Genomic DNA, 22,215 nt, shown 5'->3' with positions numbered 1-22,215 from the left:
TATATATATATATATATAGACACACACACACACATTTTTCACATTTATCAAGAAATTCATAGTTTCCAATAACTATCGGTAATGTCATTTCAAAAGGTCCTGTCATATGTCAAATTTTTAAATTTAAGCATACATGGAATTCTAAATTCTCTTTATTGTTTGTTCAGTTATATTACTTCCACCTTTTCCAAATCCAGCTTGCTTCTGCCATAATATCTCTTCTCTTTGATTTTTAATTTTGTTTATCAGAATTTACAAAATATTTTCTCAGTACTGACAGTAGACTGATTTCTCATCCAATTTTTACATGAGATTGCCTTTCTTTGTTATTATCGTTATTTGCTTCCTTCCATTGTCTGGGGATCTTTTTACTCTCTACCCTCTATTAAAAATTCCTTGCAACTGATCAGTAGCAATTTTTTTAGTTATCTTAAGCATTTATGTTATAGTATCATTGCTGTTATCCATTTATCATCTTCTCTATTATATTCATTATTTCATCTTTAGATATTGGTTCTAATGTAATGTTTAAATACATAGTTTTAGAGAGTTCTTCCATTATTGTGTTATATCTATTATTTTCTACATGTAAAATCTCATTAGAGTGCTATCATCTTTTAACAATCTGGTCCTCTTCAATTAGTAGCATATCCTTTTTATCCCTTATTGCATTTTTTGTGTTTTCTTCTCTCAGGGTGTATTTTCCTCACTTCATACAGTTTTCCATTGTTATTTGACTTCTCTGCGGCTTCTACCATACTGGTCACATAATTTCTCTCTTAATAATCTTTTAAAATTAACTTTTCTCTGTATAAGTTTTCTAGTGAATTTCTTTAATCCTATGAGAGTTCATGTTTTCAAACATCATTTTTCATTTCTGTTTAGAAAAAATTTTTAAAAAAAAATTTCACACCTTTATTAGTTTCTAGGTCTTGTTCGATAATCATTCTTTATTCTTATTTCCTTTCTTAGTGCTAAACAATATTTTACCACCTAATTAAACACTATCTTGACATTTTCTCCCTTTTTTTCAATCGTGTCTTCTGGGTTTTCTCTATTCCTGCCTTCTACTTTCTCATTCTCCAAAATTTGAAATCGATTCTTTATCATAATGGAAAAAGTTTCTTCCTCTATTTTATTCATTTTTTCCTTTTACATGTCATATAATCATTGCTTTTTTATTTTTAATCTTGACCTATTTTTCTTCAAGATCCTTATTGTTTTTTGGTACATAAATCTGTATAATGGTTCATTTAATTTATCTTGAATATAATCCAGCAACTGTTATTTCATTACTTAAACTTTCATCTCAACAAGCATTTACTTGTCTCTTCACTCAGTTTAAGTGCTACTCCTCTTTCATATGTTTCATTAGATATGTGAGTAAAGTATTATAACTAATATTTAAGGAATTGACAGCGTATACTAGAAATATAAATTAAATAAACTTTAATATATACTTTCCGATATTTCGGCAAATGTCACGTTGCCATCTTCTTGGGAATTTAATACAAAGACACGTGCACACAAGTACTACATATCAGCAAATGAGAACTGAAGCTAGGAAGCTAACGTTTTCCTAAAGTCCTGATGGTGCCCCCCTGGCGGGCTATATTGGTGGTTCTTGGCCTTTGGGGTGAAGTTCTGATAAATGTTTCCCAAATTTGGGGCAGTCCCATGCATCCAAATTTGTTGAGGTTTGGCATGTTCCTAAGGGCTGAGGCTGATTCCATGAATAGTCTTTCATACTTGAACTTGCTGCGGTGTATGACTGTGGCGAGTATCCAGAGCGTGGTCTGCAAGCCCAGAGTGGCTGTACTGGTGAAATCGGATGTAATCCTTGTGTTCTGAGATTCTGATATTTGTTGTCCTGCCTGTTTGGCCAAAGTAAGACAATTTACAGCTGCAAGGGACCTGGTATACACCAGGTAGGTCTAGGGGAAGTGGTTGGTCTTTAGTGGAGCGTATAAGGGATGCCAATTTTCTGTGTGGTCTGTAACAAGTGGTTAAGTCATGTTTTCTTAAGATTTTGTTGATTTTTTCCGAGGTGCCTTGGATGTAGGGAATGGTGATGGATTTAGAGTAATCTTTTTTGTGAAGGGGGGGGGGTTGTGGATAACTGGGTTCAGTATTTTTTGGATTTTGGGTGGGGATAGCCATTGGCTGAGAAAGTGTCACGGATGTGATTTAGAAAATTGGCATCCCTTATCCGCTCCACTAAACACCAACCACTTCCCAGACCTACCTGGTGTATACCAGGTCCCTTGCAGCTGTAAATTGTCTTACTTTGGCCAAACAGGCAGGACAGCAAATATCAGAATCTCAGAACACAAGGATTACATCCGATTTCACCAGTACAGCCACTTTGGGCTTGCAGACCACGCTCTGGATACTCGCCACAGAATAAGATGGAAGAAAGCCACAGTCATACACCGCAGCAAGTTCAAGTATGAAAGGAACATGCCAAACCTCAACAAATTTGGATGCATGGGACTGCCCCAAATTAGGGAAACATTTATCAGAACTTCAGCCCAAAAGCCAAGAACCACCAATATAGCCCACCGGGGGCACAATCATGACTTTAGGAAAACGTTAGCTTCCTAGCTTCAGTTCTCATTTGCTGCTATGTAGTACTTGTGTGCACGTGTCTTTGTATTAAGTTCCCAAGAAGATGGCAACGTGACGTTTGCTGAAATATCGGAAAGTATATATTAAAGTGTATTTAATTTATATTTCTAGTATACGCTGTCAATTCCTTAAATATTAGTTATCATGTTTAACCAGCGTATATGCCTCTCAACAAGAATAATGATCATCCACAGAGATTACTTCGCACGCAAGGCCCGCCATTATGGCAAACTGAAGCTTAAGTTATCCAGACAACTTAACCGTCTGGCATTCCTAAAATGCTGCCGGGATAATCAAGTTATCCCAAACTGTGTAAAAATTTAAACACCGCTTCGTCTCACAGAAAGCTCTCCGTATCTACAACCGGGCAAGCCAAGCTTTACTTCGGGAGCAAATTACCGCTACACGCGGTTCCCTAGCCGACATAAACAGAGCTATTTTAGCACTAGAGAATGAGCTTTCACATACGCTTAATCACAAGCTTTGGTCAGTCCTACATGACATCTCGTGTACGGCAGCTAATAAAGAATTCGAACGAATACGGAGCCGACATATCAACAAGTTTGATAAATTAATAAAGAACTCGGCGTCCAAACCTAAACTACAAACCAACACTGTAGTGAACCTTTCTTCAGTTATCTTGAAGCCTGAAGCACTCAACGCTCTGTCACGTGGTCACAACTTCGCCATGGCTCCTAAGAAATTACTGGCTGAGGAATTAATGATCCAAATTGAACGCGGAATTTGCCAACTTTCAAACCACATCGCCAACGATATTCGATTGGATGTAGCCTGTGTTCTCAAAAAAGCAAAACCTCCAAAATCCAACATATCTATTAGTGAATACAAGTCACTACAAGAATTGAAGAGAAACAAAGAAATAGTGATCACCAAAGCAGATAAGGGGAATGCCACTGTGGTACTCAACCTTAATGACTACACAGGTAAGCTCAAGGCTTTACTATTAGATCGATCCACTTACCTCCCCATTAATTACAATCCCACCAACTCACAAATTAGAAAACTCCATAGGCTCCTTAAGAAGGTTACTTCTTGGCCTGTGGAGGTTACCAACAGACTAAAACCCTATAACTCTAGACCCCCCCCCCCCCCCCGCATATATGAGCTCCCAAAAATACATAAAGAAAATGTGCCATTACGTCCCATAGTGGATGGCATTGATTCCCCCACTTACAAACTAGCCAAGCATTTAGCCAAAGCACTCTCACACTATACTGGCAACACACCAACACACATAAAAAACTCAGCCCACTTCAAAGCCAGCATAGAAAACCTTACACTCCAACATAATGACATAATAGTCAGTTTTGACGTCTCCTCCCTATTCACGAATGTACCCCTCAAAGAAACCCTAGAGCTAATCCAAGCTAAATTTCCTCCCGATATCTCAGCCCTATTTCAGTTTACAATGAGCTCAGGCTATTTCGTTTGGCAGGAAAAATTCTACAAACAGATAGAGTGGACAGCCATGGGTTCACCGCTTTCCCCACCCTTGGCCAACTTCTTTATGGAAACTTTTGAAGAGAAAGCCATAAACTCAGCCCCACAAAAACCTACCATATGGCTTTGCTACGGTGATGATGTGTTTGCTATTTGGCCACATGGCCCGGATTCACTCCTCTCCTTCCTAACACACTTAAACAACCAACACCCTAGAATCAAGTTCACCCTGGAAAAAGAGGAAAACAATAACCTCCCCTTCCTAGACACACTAGTCACCTGCCAACCTGATGGAACCTTGGTTTTCTCAGTTTATAGAAAACCCACCCATACAGGCAGATACATTCACCAACAATCCCATCACCCCCCCCCCCCTCACAACAATATGGAGTTATTAAGACATTATTCAACAGGGCAAAAATAATCTGTTCAAATGATCAAGCCCTAACCACTGAACTTAATCACATCCGTGACACTTTCTCAGCCAATGGCTACCCCCCCCCCCCCCAAAAAAAAAAATACTGAACCCAGTTATCCACAACCTACCACTCCCTCCCCTTCACAAAAAAGATTACTCTAAATCCATCACCATTCCCTACATCCAAGGCACCGCAGAAAAAATCAACAAAATCTTAAGAAAACATGACTTAACCACTTGTTACAGACCACATAGAGAATTGGCATCCCTTATCCGCTCCACTAAAGACCAACCACTTCCCCTAGACCTACCTGGTGTATACCAGGTCCCTTGCAGCTGTAAATTGTCTTACTTTGGCCAAACAGGCAGGACAGCAAATATCAGAATCTCAGAACACAAGGATTACATCCGATTTCACCAGTACAGCCACTTTGGGCTTGCAGACCATGCTCTGGATACTCGCCACAGTCATACACCGCAGCAAGTTCAAGTATGAAAGACTATTCATGGAATCAGCCTTGGCCCTTAGGAACATGCCAAACCTCAACAAATTTGGATGCATGAGACTGCCCCAAATTTGAGAAACATTTATCAGAACTTCAGCCCAACCAAGAACCACCGATATAGCCCGCCAGGGGGGCACCATCAGGACTTTAGGAAAACGTTAGCTTCCTAGCTTCAGTTCTCATTTGCTGCTATGTAGTACTTGTGTGCACGTGTCTTTGTATTAAGTTCCCAAGAAGATGGCAACGTGATGTTTGCCAAAATATCGGAAAGTATATATTAAAGTTTATTTAATTTATATTTCTAGTATACGCTGTCAATTCCTTAAATATTACTTATCATGTTTAACCAGTGTATAAGCCTCTCAACAAGAAGAATGAGTAAAGTATTGTTCCATCTGTTGTTCTCTTTTCCAAACTCTCTCCACTTCAGTTCACTTATTCCTAAAATATCTGTTTTATATCACCTTATTTTTCTAATAATAAGTTGTGGGTGTCTTTGCTGTTTGGAACATAGTTCTAACATTACATATTACAGTTAGTGTTTTTTTTTTTTAATTTCTAAACTGTCTTACACTCCTCTAAAACATTTTGTCACCTTGGTAACAATTATTAAGGATATACTTTGCAGAATGACTTTTTAGTTGCTTTTGGATTTAACTTTTTTACTTTGATGCTTCTGACTCAGTGAGTAGTATTTTCTTTTTGAAACCTTTCATTTTTATTTTCCACAATACCATTTGCACATTTGACTCTGCATTTCATGTTTGACTTTGATATTTTCAGAATTCATCTAAAAATCGAGACATAAGCAGAAGAATTCATCATAAAATATTAATACCAGAATCACTTATGTTTAATATTTTTATTTGTAATTTTTTATTTTTTTGGCTAAGTTTCATAGTCATTGTTAATACAGTTATAGGAAAACTCTAAAATGAACAACAATTTAATTGAAAGCATGTGATATTATGTTCACTATAGGCTGCAGGAGAATAGCTCCATCTGCATTCAAAATAAATTACAATAAATTAATTTAAATATAAGCAAAATATAATTACAATTTAAGGAACACATGAATGGTAAGTATTAGTTAATATAACTTCCCAAAATTGAGAAAGTTTTAGGCAATCACTTTTGTTTATGTTCGGTTGTGAATATGAGCTTCACAGCTTTCTTTGTAGTCTTTCCAGAAGAAAGTAACTGTGTAATATTTTGGTTTTGTTCCAACGAATCCTGTATTTTGTAGATAAAGCATGGCTTGCTAAACTGGATTTGTTGGGTTCTTTAAGAGAAATGTATTTGTGATGTTCTTCAAGTTGAATTTGTGCAGAACAACCAGTTTGTCCGTAATAACATAAGCTACAAGAGTAGGGGATTCTGTAAACTCCAGGATAAGATAGAGGAGGATATTTGTCTTTTGGTGAGATATGGAATGTATTAAGTTTGCGAACTGGATGGAAAGCGACTAGGAGGATATGGTGAGATATGGAATGTATTAAGTTTGTGAACTGGATGGAAAGCAGCTGGTACATTAATCTGTTCAAAGTAATCTTGCTTTTTTTTTTTTTTTTTTTTGAAAGTCCTTCAACATATGGCATACAAAAACAGTTCTTTGTTGAAGAGAATCTGTAGAATAAATTTTATGAGCTCTGCCAACTAAGGATTTGATTACACATATTTCTGACAAGGGTGATGATGAGAGTTAGAATCAATGTATTTACCAGCATGAGTTGGTTCTCTATGTACTGAGAACTGTCAATTACCATTTGGTTGACATAGAATGAGAACATCCAGAAAAGGAAGGCAATTGTTGTTTTCTACTTCCAGGGTAAATTTGAATCTTGGGTTCATTGGATTAATATTTTCAAGAAATTCATGATTAAATTGTTCCTATAATTGTATTGACAATGGCTATGAAACATGGAAAATTTTACAGATAAAAATTTTAAATATAAGTGATTCTGGTATTAATATTTTATGATGAATATTTTCAAAATGTAATGAGCACATGGGAAAAGAAAAATATGCATTGGTATGTAAGTGTATACATTTTTTTATGTTGGAATGGTATTAGTAATTACTAACTGTCCAAAACCCTTACCATTATTATTAAGTTTTCTCAAAAATTTCCTAAAAATATTTCTCTATGTTTGAGTTTAGGTTCCCAACAAGAACCAGCTTTTCTCTTTCTTTATGTCAGATGCTCTGTCTAATAGTAAAAAAAATTCATCAACCACCAATCCAGAAGTTTATCTTCATGTTTCATGTAGAGTACAGTAGCTACTTCCTCCTTAGATGTTTTCTTAATCTCAGTAATGAAACCAGTTATGTTACTATAGCATTCTTATAATTCCTCTACTATCTCTATCTTTTTCATTAATGTTGCATATGTCGATGATAGCTTACTATTTTCCCCTAGTTCTCTGATAAAATAAAGAGTTGGGGGGGGGGACTTTGTATAACCACTTATCTCTGCATCTATTATAATAGCTAATTTTGTTATCCCATATTGTAGCATATCGTTGTTTGTTCAAGATGAGGATTGGACATTGGGTCAGGAATCCCAGTTATTTTTCTGCATTTTTTATAAGTGATGTGGAGGTCTCCTTCCATCTATTTAGCTTAATTCACAGTAACCCTGCTGACATACATATATATTTTTTAAAGTTTACTGATCTGAAAATTTACTGATGCTAGTCATTTCCTTTTTTTTTTTAATCAACTCCATGCATTGGAGGTCCTTAACCCTCTCAGAGTCATGTATGGGCAATTAATCAGTTGCCTAGCAAATTTAATGATGAATGCAGGCCTAAGAGATGTCATTTGTTATTCAGTGATTGTAACTGACTACAGTTAGCAAAAGAAATGGAGTATGTTCTATGGAGAGTTGTACTGTTAGCAGCCAGCACCTAAAACTCATCTGAAAATAAAGTAATCCATTAAATTTCAATTTTTTTTAAATCTTTATATATTGGGAAAAATAACTATATCTTGAACATCTCCTAAAGCAGTGCTTCCCAAACTTCTGGATGTCAGGGCTCCCTTTGCAAAAATTAAAATGTTTCACGGCCCCCCCTCGGAAAAAATATCGTAATAGAGAGATATATTATTATAATATTTATTGTATTTATATTCAATACAAAACATACACAGTGAATATTGCAAAAATCAAATGCATATGTTACATTTTTTGCTGCTTACCGTTTGGTTCTGAAGATGATGCGAGCTGTTCTGGAAAATATGAAATACTGTCCTTTTTTTTTTTTGAGTCTGTTTCTGCTTCTTCTGATTGTTCACAGGATTTTTTTTTTATTTTTTATCAGCTACTTATCCATCTCAGGGTTAAACTTTTTACGTAGAATAGATCAAATAATATCACCACTTACCGATAACATGAAATTAGTGAATATTACCTGAATAAGGGAATCCCCGGACCAGGAACATTTTTCTGTTTTGTGACTTTTCTCCCTTTACGGTAATTAAGCTTAACGCGAAACAGACAGCAAAGGCAGGTTATTAAAACGTGCATATGATTGGTGCAGTATTAACAAAAGATGGCGCAACCGAAAGATAAAAGCATAGCTGACAATTCAGTTGAAATGCTAACTCTCTTCAACCGAATTCCATATGTGAAACTGCCATAACATTCATTATGTATATATATATATATTACTTAGTTTTAACACTTTAACGAATTTTAACACGTTCGGTTGAATTTTATTGCTGCCTTGGGAAATCGAACTCACACGCATCTAATTAATAACAATAGTTTTTAGTTAGATAGCGTGTTTGCCCATGCAACATATGGTTTTGTTTTAGTCTATATAGCATAGTTTCTGTATGAGGGGACATGTGATTTATTAATTAGTGTGTTTTTATTCCAGTTGTCTCTAATTGCACTATTTGTTGAGAAATATATTACACAGACTCCTCCTCCTACCTTATTCACAGGCATAATAAAAGTACTTATTTTTATTGCCTCTGCAGTATAGTGGCTATTAGGGAGGGGTGTTGTTTACCAATGCAAGCAAGTTACTATCTCTCCACATGAACTTGTTTAAGCTTTTTTTCATGTGTGAAGTATATGCGAAACTTTTATTGGTAACAGAAAACTATCTCAGATGACATTGATAATATAAAATGAGTTTAGATACGTATATAAAGTCAATATCAACAGTCCCTGATTATGAACGCGTGATGAAAGGGACAGGAAGATTTGGAGCTTCCCTGGAGAGCATTCGAAGTAAATACAATTAACCACTGCTTTGAAATGAAACATATGAATAAGCAATATTTACTAATATTCATTAAGCGCCGAAATACGCAGGAAGCAAAGTTTGTGAACCAACACCAATGTGTGAATTTTTCCATTAAAATATAAAAAATAACAAAAAAAGAAATAATAAATAATAAAAGTTGAATACGTTTCTTTTAAAATAAAAAAAATCTACATAGTCTTAAAACATTTTAAATTTGTTTTCGTTATATCACGACCCCCCTCAACAAAACCTACGACCCCCAAGGGGGCCGCGGGCCACAGTTTGGGAAGCGCTGTCCTAAAGCATAAAACAAATAATGTTGAAGTAAAAAAAAGAATAAGATCAATTAGAATTCTCGTAGAAAGGCCTATACGTTGATTATACATGATTATTAATTAACTTAAGGAATTAACAATGTACACTAGAATATAAATTAAACTTTAATATATATTTCCAATATTTCGGCAGCGTCACGTTGCCATCTTCAAAGGAACTCAAAATAAAGACACATGCACACAGTCACTTCACACAGTAAATGAGGAAGACGCGCAGAATCTATTGTTTCTCCTAAAAGTCCTGATGGTGCTCCCTAGCAGGCTATGTAAGTATTCTTGGCTGTTGGGCTGAAGGTCTCCTGATCAATTAGAATGTTTTAAATCAGGATGAGCATACTTAGAAATGTTTGAGAAGTGGAATTGAAGAGTTTTTCCAAGTTGATGCTCAATATATTGAAGTATTTATTTGCAGATGGAATAGCACCCATATATTAACACGGGTACTGAGGCACCCACGTATTAACACAGGTACCTCAACATACAGCAGAGTGCTTTTTATATTTATATTTGACTTGTTGCACCATATCAAAATGCAAAAGAATGTACGAAGGGAATTTAATGCTCTTAAGAATACTGTTAGGCATGCCTTTGTGGATTTTATATATATATATATATATATATATATATATGCTGCTTGGACATCCCCATGAGCAAGGTGCATCATGCCATGTAACAAGTTTATAGTCAGTGTAAATTGGAGGAATATGATGTTCCTAAGTCAATGCAAATGTGTCCAGGTGAAATAGCTGTGAGAATACAATGGAAACCTGTCAGACTTCATCCATGCTACACCAAGTGCAGTCAACAGGATAGTTAACCTAGACATTCAGTTGTAGCCTTCTTGAGTGGCTGTCTTTTATGACTGTATTATGTCTTATTATTGTACATATGTCTAATTATTATATTCATATATATTAAAGATTAATGTGATGTAACTTTTCATGTCTGAGCCATATGCTAAATAAAATAAATAAGCTGTGAGAAGGGAACTGATGTAGTTTGAAAGATGCACTGTGATAGGATGCCATGTTGTAGGCCTATATGTTCAGCAAATTGTTGACAAATTGGGCCATTCCAACTCAACAATCAGTGATACCATACCCTGTGCTTCCAATCAGATGGAAGCACAGGGAGTCAACTGCAAGTGCTACCCACAGTGGACTTGCCACACTCACTGAACGTGACTGTAGGGTGCAACAAATGATAATATGTAAAAACTAGCATTCGGCACGTTGAATGCATAGTTACAGGCATCGACTGGAGCACGGATCTGATAAAAACATTCAGAACCAAGGCTCACAACATGGGTTTCCATGGTAGGACCACAATATGCAAGTCCTACACTACCCGAACTAACACAGCATCATCTTCAGTGGTGCAAAGAGTGTGTACAGTGGGATGTGGAAGCTTGGGAAGCTTTGTTATAGAGTGACAAATCACGCTACACCCTCTACTGAGCAGATTGATGGGTGTGGTGGATGCCCAGTGAACATCTCTTACCAGAGCACATAACTCCAACTATGAAATTCAGAGGTGAAATTCGCTTTAGAAATTTGTTTTTGGTGCTACAAACATTGAACTCTGGGAGGTACCTGAACATTCTGGACAATGCAATGCTTATTACTTTGTGGTGTTTCTTTTAGTAAGACAATGCACCATGTCATAAGGCTGCTGCTGCTGTAACTGTGTGGTTTGTGGACATGAACATCACCACACTTGATTGGCTTCCACAGAGCCCTGATCTTAACTCTACTAAACATCTATGGGATGAACTGGAGTGCCCTTGATCTCATTCAACATGAACATACCCTATGTCCAATCCCACAACAGTCCAGGACTTCATTATATGCCTACAGGAAGAATGGTCCAAAATTCCCATTGATTACTGTCGTATGCTTGTGGAAAGTATGCCCTGTAGGATTGCTGCAGTGCATACCTATAGGAGTGCATTGTTGCAGCAAAAGGAGGTTCTACATCTTATTAAGATGCATGTCATGGCTGGCTGTATATTCTTCATGCTATGGTGTCCATTGACTTCTTTCCATGCAGTGTGTGTGTGTGTGTGTGTGTGTGTGTGTGTGTGTGTGTGTGTGTGTGTGTGTGTGTGTGTGTGTGTGTGTGTATTAAATGGGAGTTGAATTTCATCACCCAGTGTGAGACCGCTGCCTTTCTTATTAGAGGCCTGAAGTGTTCTTTGCAGGGTCTTCTAGAGCAGGGTTTCCAGACTGTGTAAAAATATATTTTTTTAAAATTACAGAAAAAATATATAAAATTGATGAAAATGGTAAAAAAATAGTAATGGTAAAAAAAAACTTAGTCCACCCATGGTACAAAATATAGTACATGTTTATAATCACCTTTCGTGAATGGGAACCACATTTAAAAATATATATATATTTATATGTATATATAGATAGATATATTTATTATTTATGGGTTTTTTTTTTCCTGTCTGCTGATTGCTTATATATCTGAAGTATCATTGTGAAATATCACTCAAGATTTTGTAAAATATGAGCAAAATATACAATTTCTTAAATGCATACATGTTTGTATACATTTCATTCTTCATCTAGGATGACTTTGAAAGTGAGAGATTATTGGATGGAAAAATTGATGTAGCAGAGGCTAGTACTGAAACTTCAGTGGGAAGCACAACATCTTCACCATTAGTTAACACACAAAAGGATATCTCTGAAGAGGATCCAACAATGAAAAGGTATTGAGTCAGTTAATTATGTTTGTTGAAGTAAAAATGTTTTAAATATCATTCAACTTGATTTGTTATGTTATGTGTATTATTGGTTGATTATTACAGAAACAGTATTCCCCCCCCCACTATTTAAATTATGTTTAATTATGGTACTGAACTAAAAAGTCAAACAGTATATGCACATGCATAATAGTGTGGCATACTAGACTGACTATCCTTTGCTGCTCTGTGGTAAAATGACAGTACTCCTTATTCCTCTGTTCATTGTCCAAATTTTACATTGCTCAAATATTCCAAGCTACAAGCATATCTGTATTCCATGCATTAAACACACCTATCTCCTTGCCATATTTCAGGTGAGGACAATCTTGTCAACTTGAATTCAAGAAAGACAACACTTCACCTTCCCCACCTTTGATAATATCCAAAAATCTCCATACAAGATCAGATATTTCTTCTTGGACTGACTTATGCATCTAACCTCATGCATAAGCATATTACATTCATAGTTTCCTCTGTTGCTAAAACACTTAGATGTCCATTTCTTTTCATGAAGATATCACTATCAACAATGACATAGTCACTGAGGCCTTTCTTAATTTCTTGTTCCTTTCTCCATGTGGACATTTGCACATTTTTATGTTGTAAGATAGTGATAGAAATGACTGTTCTGTGTCCTGAGCAGAAATCTGCAAATGTGTACTATTATTATTAGCCTTACACTTTTCTCCACATTTTCCCAAATGTTCCTGTATGCCTTGTGTTTAGATCTCGAACATAGAACACTTTTTACATTTTCTTTATGTTAATGTCTGTTCTAAGAACTCAAAAAATTTCCTCCATTTCTTCCTTAGGAGAATCTTCTGTGGGACCATATGCACAAATAGGTTTCATTGTGCATTTCTCCATTTTGAAGGTTGCCCACATAACTCTACTGAAACTGACTTCCAATCAAGACATTTATCTTCATGTTTGGTGTTGAATGCTATTGCTACTCCTTTCTTTCTTTGATTGATATTGTCCTAATATAACATCCTGTACTTATTTTTTAGTAAGATCTCACTTGTTTTTGTCTTCTTTGTCTCCATGATTTCAGTTATGTCCCTTGGTACTTTTCACTGTTCATTCTGGTTCCCTGACAAAAATAATGGATACCGTGTTTAATCAGGCAGTGCTCCAGCTGGCATGTAATCTCATCATGTTGTACTATTATGTGTATTTGGGTTTAAGCCAATAGGGAGTACAGTTTGGTATGCTAAGTCCCAAATTGCCAGCCCATCCTCATTCCTTCAGTATCTAGTGGATTGTTGTGGAACAATTCTTTCCTGACACATCACATGCAGGTGTACAGACATTGCATGCACTGCATGAAAGTGAGAATTGGACATTAGGTTAGAAGCCTCAGTTGGTCCACACTGCCTTTCAGGAATGCAGAGTTGTTTGGCTTTGACGCTTAAGCAATCCCGTTGTCTTTACTGCTTTTCATTGCAATTCAGAGAAAATTCACTGGATTCCATATGATGGGGTGGAATTTGCAGAAGAGCTGATTTTATGAACACATGGTTATTGAATGCGAGACTGAATACATCACTACCAAAGAATATGAGCTCTTGCATTGTTTATCACTTATCTGTGCCCCCCCCACAACACACACACACACACACACATGATGCGTGTGTGTGCACACAAACATTTTCATTGCCTGTGAGATTGCTACTGCTTCAAAGCTGGCTATATACATACAACAGTTGATTCTTTTGGTTCCCCCACCCTTCCTTTCTAGATGCTTGTAATTGATGTTAGTAACATAACTTCTGCAGTTAAAATTATTATGAATACCTCATGGGATTTCTTCACATATAAACACTGTTTTGCTTCTTGGGTATTTATTATCCTTGTTTTTGATTGTTTTTAATACCAAATGAAGTATAATGTATGAGCCCTTTTGGTTCTCTTTTTTTTTATACTTGTGATCTTGCACTGACTGAGAGTTCATCTATGTAAAATGAAACTTTCATACATATGATTCTATAGTATTTATTCAGAAAGGAATTTTTACCCTCATAGGATTTCTACTTGGTTTGTTAGAGCCAGTTCTCTGAACAGTTGTCAAACTAGTGAAACCCTTAATCAAACATACTGTTATACCCTGATAAGTTAAGAATATTAAATTTCCACTTATCATGGTATAACGAGCAAAGAAGTAAAAACCCTAGAAAATAATTAAGTAAACATGCTTGTTTCTAAGTAGGTATCGTTGTGAAATTTAGAAAATATTGAATACATTGATTTAAGAAGAAAGAGATAATTAATCAGCTCAAGGAGGATTTTATAAAAAAGTGGGGGGGGGATTTGGATGGATGTGTATAAAGCATAGTTGCCAGAGATAAAGTGTAGGTTAAGAGAGTTGTGGTTTTGTGTTGATATTAAATTCAATGTAAGAATAACTTGTAAAAGAAAGATAAAAATGAGCTTGAAGTTCGGGGAGGGGGAGCGGTTGTGTGCTTGACGCGTGGGGTAAACAAGCAGGAGAGAACGGACGTCATGAGGTCATGTGACAAGAAATCGAGGTGCCGGATGAACAGCGAAGTTTTGTTGTTTTTTTTCCTGATAGGGTGAACATATCAAAGGGTTAAGAACACCCCCCGACACACTCTCTTGGTTTTTTTTCGTCGTGTGGAGTTCTCGGATTTCCTCGAGTAATGAAGGTTTAGCCTGGTGCTGGTTCGGGGATGGCCGAACGATATCTCTAGACTAGGACGATGTTACCGCGGGTAACCCTGTCTTAGATTCCCAGAAAGTAATGGCAGACCATGCCGTTAAAAAGTCAGCAGAAGCATGCGCCCAATATCTAGGCTGGTAATTACTATGAAGAAGTTAATCCAGGGTAGATTGAGGGAAACAAAGAAGTGTCCTAATGAAACAGAAGATAGACTGAAACAGATGCAGAAAATTAGAGATACCACCGAGTGGAGATAAGTAAAGTTTGTTATTTATATGAATGTAATCTGAGTGTGTGATGATATGAGTCCTTTGTTAGTGAAGGATTTAGATACAATTATAGGTCAGGACTATAGCACGTGTGTTTTATAGGACGCCATGAGTGAATAGTAACTAAGTGAATCTGAATATTTGTATGTTGAAGAATGCTTAAAGTTACCAGTTGTTAGTGTGGAAATTAATTAATGGAATTTAGTAGCAATTTAGATGTTAAAGAATTATTAACTTGTGTGTGAATTATCTGAAGAAAATTGTGTTTTATGGAAAGTCATGAATGAATAGTAATTAAGTGAATCTGAATATTTGTATGTTGAAGAATGCGTAAAGTTACCAGTTGTTAGTATAGAAATTAATTAATGGAATTTAGTAGTGATCTAGATGTTAAAGAATTATTAACTTGTGTGTGAATTACTTGAGGAAAATTATGTTCAGAGATCATACCTGATGAAGTTTAGCTATTTAATTGATTTAGATTAGAATGTGTCTATTTAGAGTGATGATTGTTCATGTATGTAAACTGTAATTTTAGAAGCTACTAAACCTTGCTTGAAATTAACTAAATATGAGTATGTGTATAGAATTCGATGCACTGCTTGTGAAACTTATTATGGATCTGAGCAGGAATTTAATTGAGTAAGGTTAAGGCTACGATTGCAACCCTAGGTCACATGAGTATATCTTCTAACTTACTTCTTGATTGAGTTATTATCTTTAATCTAATAATTCCAAGTGGTGCAGTCTAAAAATACAAATTTCTTGGGATTTTAAGAGAGGTAACATTTGAGGACTCTAGTCACATTGAATTTTGGCTCTACCCTGAGGCTATTTCTTTGTGTGATAGAGATACCACATGACCCACGTAGAAGAGACATCACTTTTAATGGCTTGATATAAAGAATAGCACAACAATACTAATAAAAGTCAAAATGGGAGCAGGGGTATCATCTTTTAAGTAGTAATTCAAATAAAACTGTTATGCTGAAAGTTCTCAAAAAATTTTTAGAACATTGGTTACTTGGAAGTAAAACAGTAATGATATTTATTATCTTTTTCGATACTGTCACAATGAGTTGCATAGGAGTATTTTCTTTAAAGATATTAGCAAACTGTAAATTCTTGGGATCAGGAGAAACAGTTTGCTTCTTCTATGTAAGAATGATATTGATATCAGATTTCTATGCTGTGGCAAGTATGGTCTTTTATATAGTAACCTGGAAACCTGCCACAGAAGCTACCAGAAAGAAAGCTGTTGCCCCTATATTACTATTCTGCATCAACTGAACTTTAATAGGAAGTATGGTATGATAAGCATAAGGGTATGGGAACTCTCATCTGATCAGTCTGCCATCAGCCTCACCCACCATTTGGCATCAATACCCAAATAATCAAGACTGATATTCTCTTCTAGATTAATAGGAAAAGTTTTTCTTCTTACAAAACTATAAAAAAATTCAATGTATTCCACACAACCTTCTGTATAAGGACTCTAGATAAAACATTATATCATTATTTTAGATATTTTGACATCATCAGGACTGCAGGTTTGTGTAAAGAATAGGACTCTGGTATGTGTTGAAGGAAAAAGTGCCTGGATATCAACTTAGCTCTACTTACAAGAAGCAGAACTCCAGATAATACATTAACTACTTAATTATGCTCTTTTGCTGTTGAGGATACATAATGGTCAAAACATTGAGTAGTAACTTTAAAATAAATTTTAGTTCTTGAAGTGATATAATATCTAATTAAATCTTCAAATATGCAATCTTTTAAAGGGAAGTTTTGAAATCAATATATTGAGTGATTATTGTGAATTAGAATTGATGGCCAGAATATTTTCTTCCCTTTCTATCATATTACATAATAATCATTTAATAACAGGGTAAATTGATAATTTTCTTTTGTAGTGTGTCTAAAGGTAAAAGCAAAAAGTCGAAAGAAGTCAAAGTTTCAAAATATGAAAATATAAATAGTACACAAACTGAGGTTAGTATAAATTTTATTTAGAAATGTATGCTCTATGAAATATTCATCTTTAATTTTTTTTTTTTTTAAATCTTGCATATAAATAATTTGCATTGCATCATGTTATATAACAAAGAACAAATTTTTAACCCATTAGATGAAAATGTTTAAAGTAATTTTAAAGTCATTACTGCTAGTAAATGCCATCGTTGTTCTCATCATCAGTTTCTTAATATGTACCCTCAAAAAAAAAAAATTATCATAGAGGATCTTGTAAACTTTTTTTTTTTTTTTTTTTTTTTTTTTTTAGCCATTTTTTTTATAAATGTTTGGCTAATAATTTCATATTCCTGCTCATTGGGACAAATTGTTAGGACTATTTGAGGGTGCTGAAAACCCATTGTCTTTGTGTTGGATCGTGATATGAATTTTTGTGTATGTATTGGTTTCAGTATGTAGGTTTGTGAATGAAAGGTGGCCTAAGGGAAGATGTGTAACAAGTGTGTCTAGAAAAGGAAAAGAGTTATTGTTTTCAATCTCAATGATAAATTGGATACATTTGTGTTGTTTGTTCAGGTGGCTTAGGAATATATTTAATGTTTTGTGGCTATAGAGCCAAATGGTGAAAATACCTAAAGCACAGACGTGAGTCTTCAGTGAGAAGTGAATTTCCCAAATTATCTGAAGAAGCACTGGAAATCATCATGCGGTTTTCTACAACCTATTTTTGTGAGAAAAGATTTTCATCGCTCCTTCAAATAAAAACAAAATACAGAAATCGCCCTTGTGTGTACCGACCTTCAACTAAAGTTAACCAAAATCGAGCAGATATCCAGCAACTCTGCAAAGGCCAAGAAGCTGAACCATCTCATTAAAAGTAAGTAGTAACAATTATATTGTATTATTTATTTGGACTACAGTTTCTGATTATTCTCGTTACTGGTTTTGGAATTGATCCATTTTCAAAATCGGGGATGAAACAAAAGTTATGCAAAGTGACGTCACAGTGAGGCTCAGCTCTGTTGGCAATGAGGATAGCTGCTCATTAGCGCAGTTCCGTATCGCTAAACAGTCGATTGCGGGAATATGTGGCTGAGAACACCGAATCCGTCGCATGCAGACAACAATATTCGTACGGTCATGGATTATACAGAAACACATATCACAACATCACGAATACACGCAGCACAGATATAAATAAAACCACCATATGATTAATGAATTGCCAGATTTACGATGACCAATGTTGTGTCTCTGGATAAAATAGGAAGTACATAATTAAAACCGCCATCATAACACTATTAGTACAAATCACATGCGTACAGTATGTATGGCATACAGTCGCTGGTGGGAAAATGCACCCGACCACGTGGATGGCACTTTGTGACTGTCATCGTGGGTTGGGCTGTTTATAGATATCGGGAAGGACCTCACATAACAGGATGTCTTAAAATTTTTGGCTGGTCATGGAAAATTCGTAAGGGAAATAAAGCGATTCGTATCGGCCAGAAGTGTGGATGACGGGGGGGGGGGGGGGGGGGGCATTGATGTTTTTAGGATGTTCAGAGTGAAATTTTTGGGTATATGCAGGGAATGGTTTGGACAGGACAAGGGATGTAATCCATGATGGAATCTAGGTGTCAAGTTTATATTCAGTATTATGATGAATGGAGTAAAATAAGAGCAACATTTTTCCCAGTGCATGAAGATAAAAGTTGCTGTGGGGTAGCTTCATGGGTATGGGCAGATGAATGGGGATAACATATCAAGTATAAAAGTTGCTGTGGATAGATGAATGGGGTTAAAGATAAACTCGTTGTGGGCAGATAAATGAAGGTTTCAGCTGTATGCCACTGACATTCCCCATTCATTTGCCCATGATACCAACGGCTCTAAAAAAGTTGTGGGGTGAGCTTAATGAGTGTGGGCAGATGAATGGGGATAACATATAAAATTGCTGTGGGCAAATAAATGGGGTCTTCGGCAGGACGGCGCTGTTATACCTGTTCATTTGCCCACAGCAAATCGGAAACCGATACCTTTATTTGTTTAATAAAAATTAAAACTTTGTTCAGTGTTGATACACTTTTAATCGTTTACTTCCAACTAATTAATTATGTTTCCAAACATGCTTTTAGATTTATTATGTTAAAATTAAAAAGGCACAGTTTTTTCAAAATGTTGGTAATCCCCACATACATTTAAAAAAAAAAAATTACATAGTGGTCCGTAGAATTGTTTTAGGCATTTTACTGGTTCTTGAGCTTAGAAAGGTTGAGAAACACTGCTCTATACTAATGCCAAGAATATCCAAAATAAAGGATATGAATTGGTGGCACTGATAGCATCAGTCTGGCCAAAGATTATTGGGATCTCTGAGACATGATTGCCGGATGATATAATAACAGGGTACAGCATTTTTCGGCAGGATAGGAAAGGAAAATGTAGTGGTGAAGTACTGCTTATGATAAGTGATGACTTCTGTCCTCTAAGAGTGGAGGCTTTGGAAGGCAGTGACATTAATGGTTTTGAAAGCATATGGTGTGAGGTAGAAGTGGCCAAGACAGGATGTTTAGTGGGGTGTTGCTATAAACCAGGGACACAGAGAGTGGGGAGCAGGAGATGTTCTGGCAGTTGAGTCTGGCAAATGCAAGAAGAATGATTGTTATGGGAGATTTTAACTATATCAGTATAAGCTTGGAAGAGGAAAATGCATATAGTAATAAGGGGATGGAATTTTTAGAATTCTTGAGGAACAAATGTCTTAGGCAACATGTAATAGAGGGAACAAGAGGTTCAAGAGTTTTGGATTTGGTCATAGCATCAGAAGAGCTGATAATAAGTGAGATGACATCTCTCCCACCAGTTAGAGAGAGTGACTGTGTGATTTTGACTTGGAAGATGAATAGACATGCATGTGTATCAAAGAAAAGGGAATGTTGTGGAATTATAAGGCAGGTGATTATAATAGTCTAAACTTCCCCTAGTTGATATAATAGGTATCAACTAGGGGCAGTTCCATGGAGGGCCGAATTGGAAGGCCAGGATATCATTAGTGCTTGGGAAATTGTGAAAGGATATTTGTTAGCAGCAATAGTAAGCTGTATTCCACGTGAAAAAGAGATTTATGGAAAAGATATAAGGAGAGAGGTGGAGGGCAGATACACGAAGAATATAAGACACAGGCCAGGAGAGTGACCAGTATGGGGAGGAAGGCAAAACTGGAATATGAGAAGAGATTGTCACTAAGATCCAAAGAAAATCCTAGGGAATTTTATAGCTATGTGGGCAGTAGAAATGATTGTGGAAGAATGACACATTCATTTTTCTAAATCAATTTTCTAAAATAATTTTTTGTGTGTGTGTGTGTGTGAGTGTGACTTAATAAAGCTGAAAAATCAGTATAAAAATTAAACATTTGTAAATAATCAAAAAAATGTAAGAAGGGATGCAAATATATGTTAGAAACATAGCATAAAAGAATGTGATTATTTAAATTAAGGGGATTATCCTCTTAATTTAAATAATGTTTACATCGCCAAAATGAAGTCTATTGGCTCCTTATTTATGTAATAAAATAATGTGATTTTTTTTCTTTTTTTTTTCCAGCCCGTAACTTTTCCCCACTACTAGGGTAAAGGCCTCTCCCATTGCAGACCCAACCTTCCTGCAATGGGAGAGGCCTTTACCCTAGTAGTGGGGAAAAGTTACAGGTTGGAAAAATGTTTATTCACTTGTATGAATTAATGTATGAAGGTGGAAGACAATCATAAGCATCCATGCTTAAGTGGGATTCGAACCCGCAGCCTCTTGGCTGGAGAGCAGATATGGCCAACCGGGCCAGCTTAAAAATAATAATAATAAAATAAATATGAATATACACATTTAATTAAACTTCAAATTTTTGAAATAAATTTGGATGTGAAAATGTATAAAAAGACTAGGGAAAAAACAACATCTGAGTTTTATTAATAGATTTAGTGGCTTTGCAGGTTGGTAACTATACCCAGGAAGTCTTGCTAACCAAATATTACCTACATAGAATTATTGTTTTTTTTATTTCTTTGATATCTTATATATAAGATTGAAAATCATGGTTTAATATAATATTGAATCATCTAATATAAAATAAAATTTAGTAGTGATATTTACAGTAATTGTTAATGCTTTTATTCCCTAGACTTGGAAAAAATGTGAAAAATGTGGTGCAGTGTTCAGTTCCAGAAATAAACTCTTTGATCACTTGAAAACTACAGGCCATGCAATACATATTGCTGGGAATAAAAGCAGACAGGAGTCTTACCAAACTGATATAGCAGATAAAATAACTAAAAAAGGAAAGAAGAAAGTTAATAGATAATGTTGATGTTATTAATAGATAATTTCTATATAATGTAAATAAAAAATAAAAGTTGTGTAAATAAATCTAAAAACTAAAGTATGAATTGTGATAGGCATTCCATTTGAAGCCAGCATAGCCCATGGTTATTAATTATATTGATCATCATATACATTATATGTATAATTATAGTTATCCTTCCATAACTTATTATGATATTTTTTAAAGAGAGATGAAAGCATTCATGCCTGAGTGGTAGGGCTAGGTAGAAGAATTTGAGTTGTGAAAGGAAGAAGAGTGAGAAATAAATAGGTTGCCTTGTAAAGTTGATAGAGAGAGAGAGAGAGAGAGAGATGATTAAGACTGGAATAGGATTTAAAAGAGACAGGAAGATGATTGAGTTTTAGTGTCAAAGAAGTAAGTGTGGGGTGATTCTTTTCAACCAGAAGGTGAGGTTCTGCTCCAATTTTATACTCTCAACTCCTTTCTTCCTATTTCTCTTCCCATTCTTTAGACCACCCCCTTCTTGCTTAGTAATAGTCACATGCATTAAATAAACTATCTCTGCCACTCAGGTTGGAATAGCATTAA

General features: G+C 35.5%; 1 protein-coding gene across 2 annotated transcripts in view; it reads left to right on the top strand.

Moving 5' to 3' along the window:
• Positions 1-21,839, top strand: part of LOC150108623 (dnaJ homolog subfamily C member 21) — a 308,358-nt gene extending 286,519 nt beyond the window's left edge. For both annotated transcript variants that reach the window (XM_090416082.1, XM_090416083.1), the window contains 3 exons: positions 12,184-12,326; positions 17,228-17,306; positions 21,466-21,839. In XM_090416082.1, coding sequence (XP_090272208.1) covers positions 12,184-12,326; positions 17,228-17,306; positions 21,466-21,645 — 402 coding nt within the window. In that variant the 3' untranslated portion in view covers positions 21,646-21,839. The remainder of the gene's footprint in view (positions 1-12,183; positions 12,327-17,227; positions 17,307-21,465) is intronic.
• The last annotated feature ends 376 nt before the right edge of the window (positions 21,840-22,215 follow it).

This window comes from Typopeltis vanoorti, chromosome 3, assembly GCF_054136105.1.
Source record: "Typopeltis vanoorti isolate ZY-2024b chromosome 3, IOZ_Tvanoo_1.0, whole genome shotgun sequence".
Classification (NCBI taxonomy): Eukaryota; Metazoa; Arthropoda; class Arachnida; order Uropygi; family Thelyphonidae; genus Typopeltis; species Typopeltis vanoorti.
Note: the sequence above shows the minus strand (reverse complement) of the source record. Positions and strands in the feature narration are given on the sequence as shown.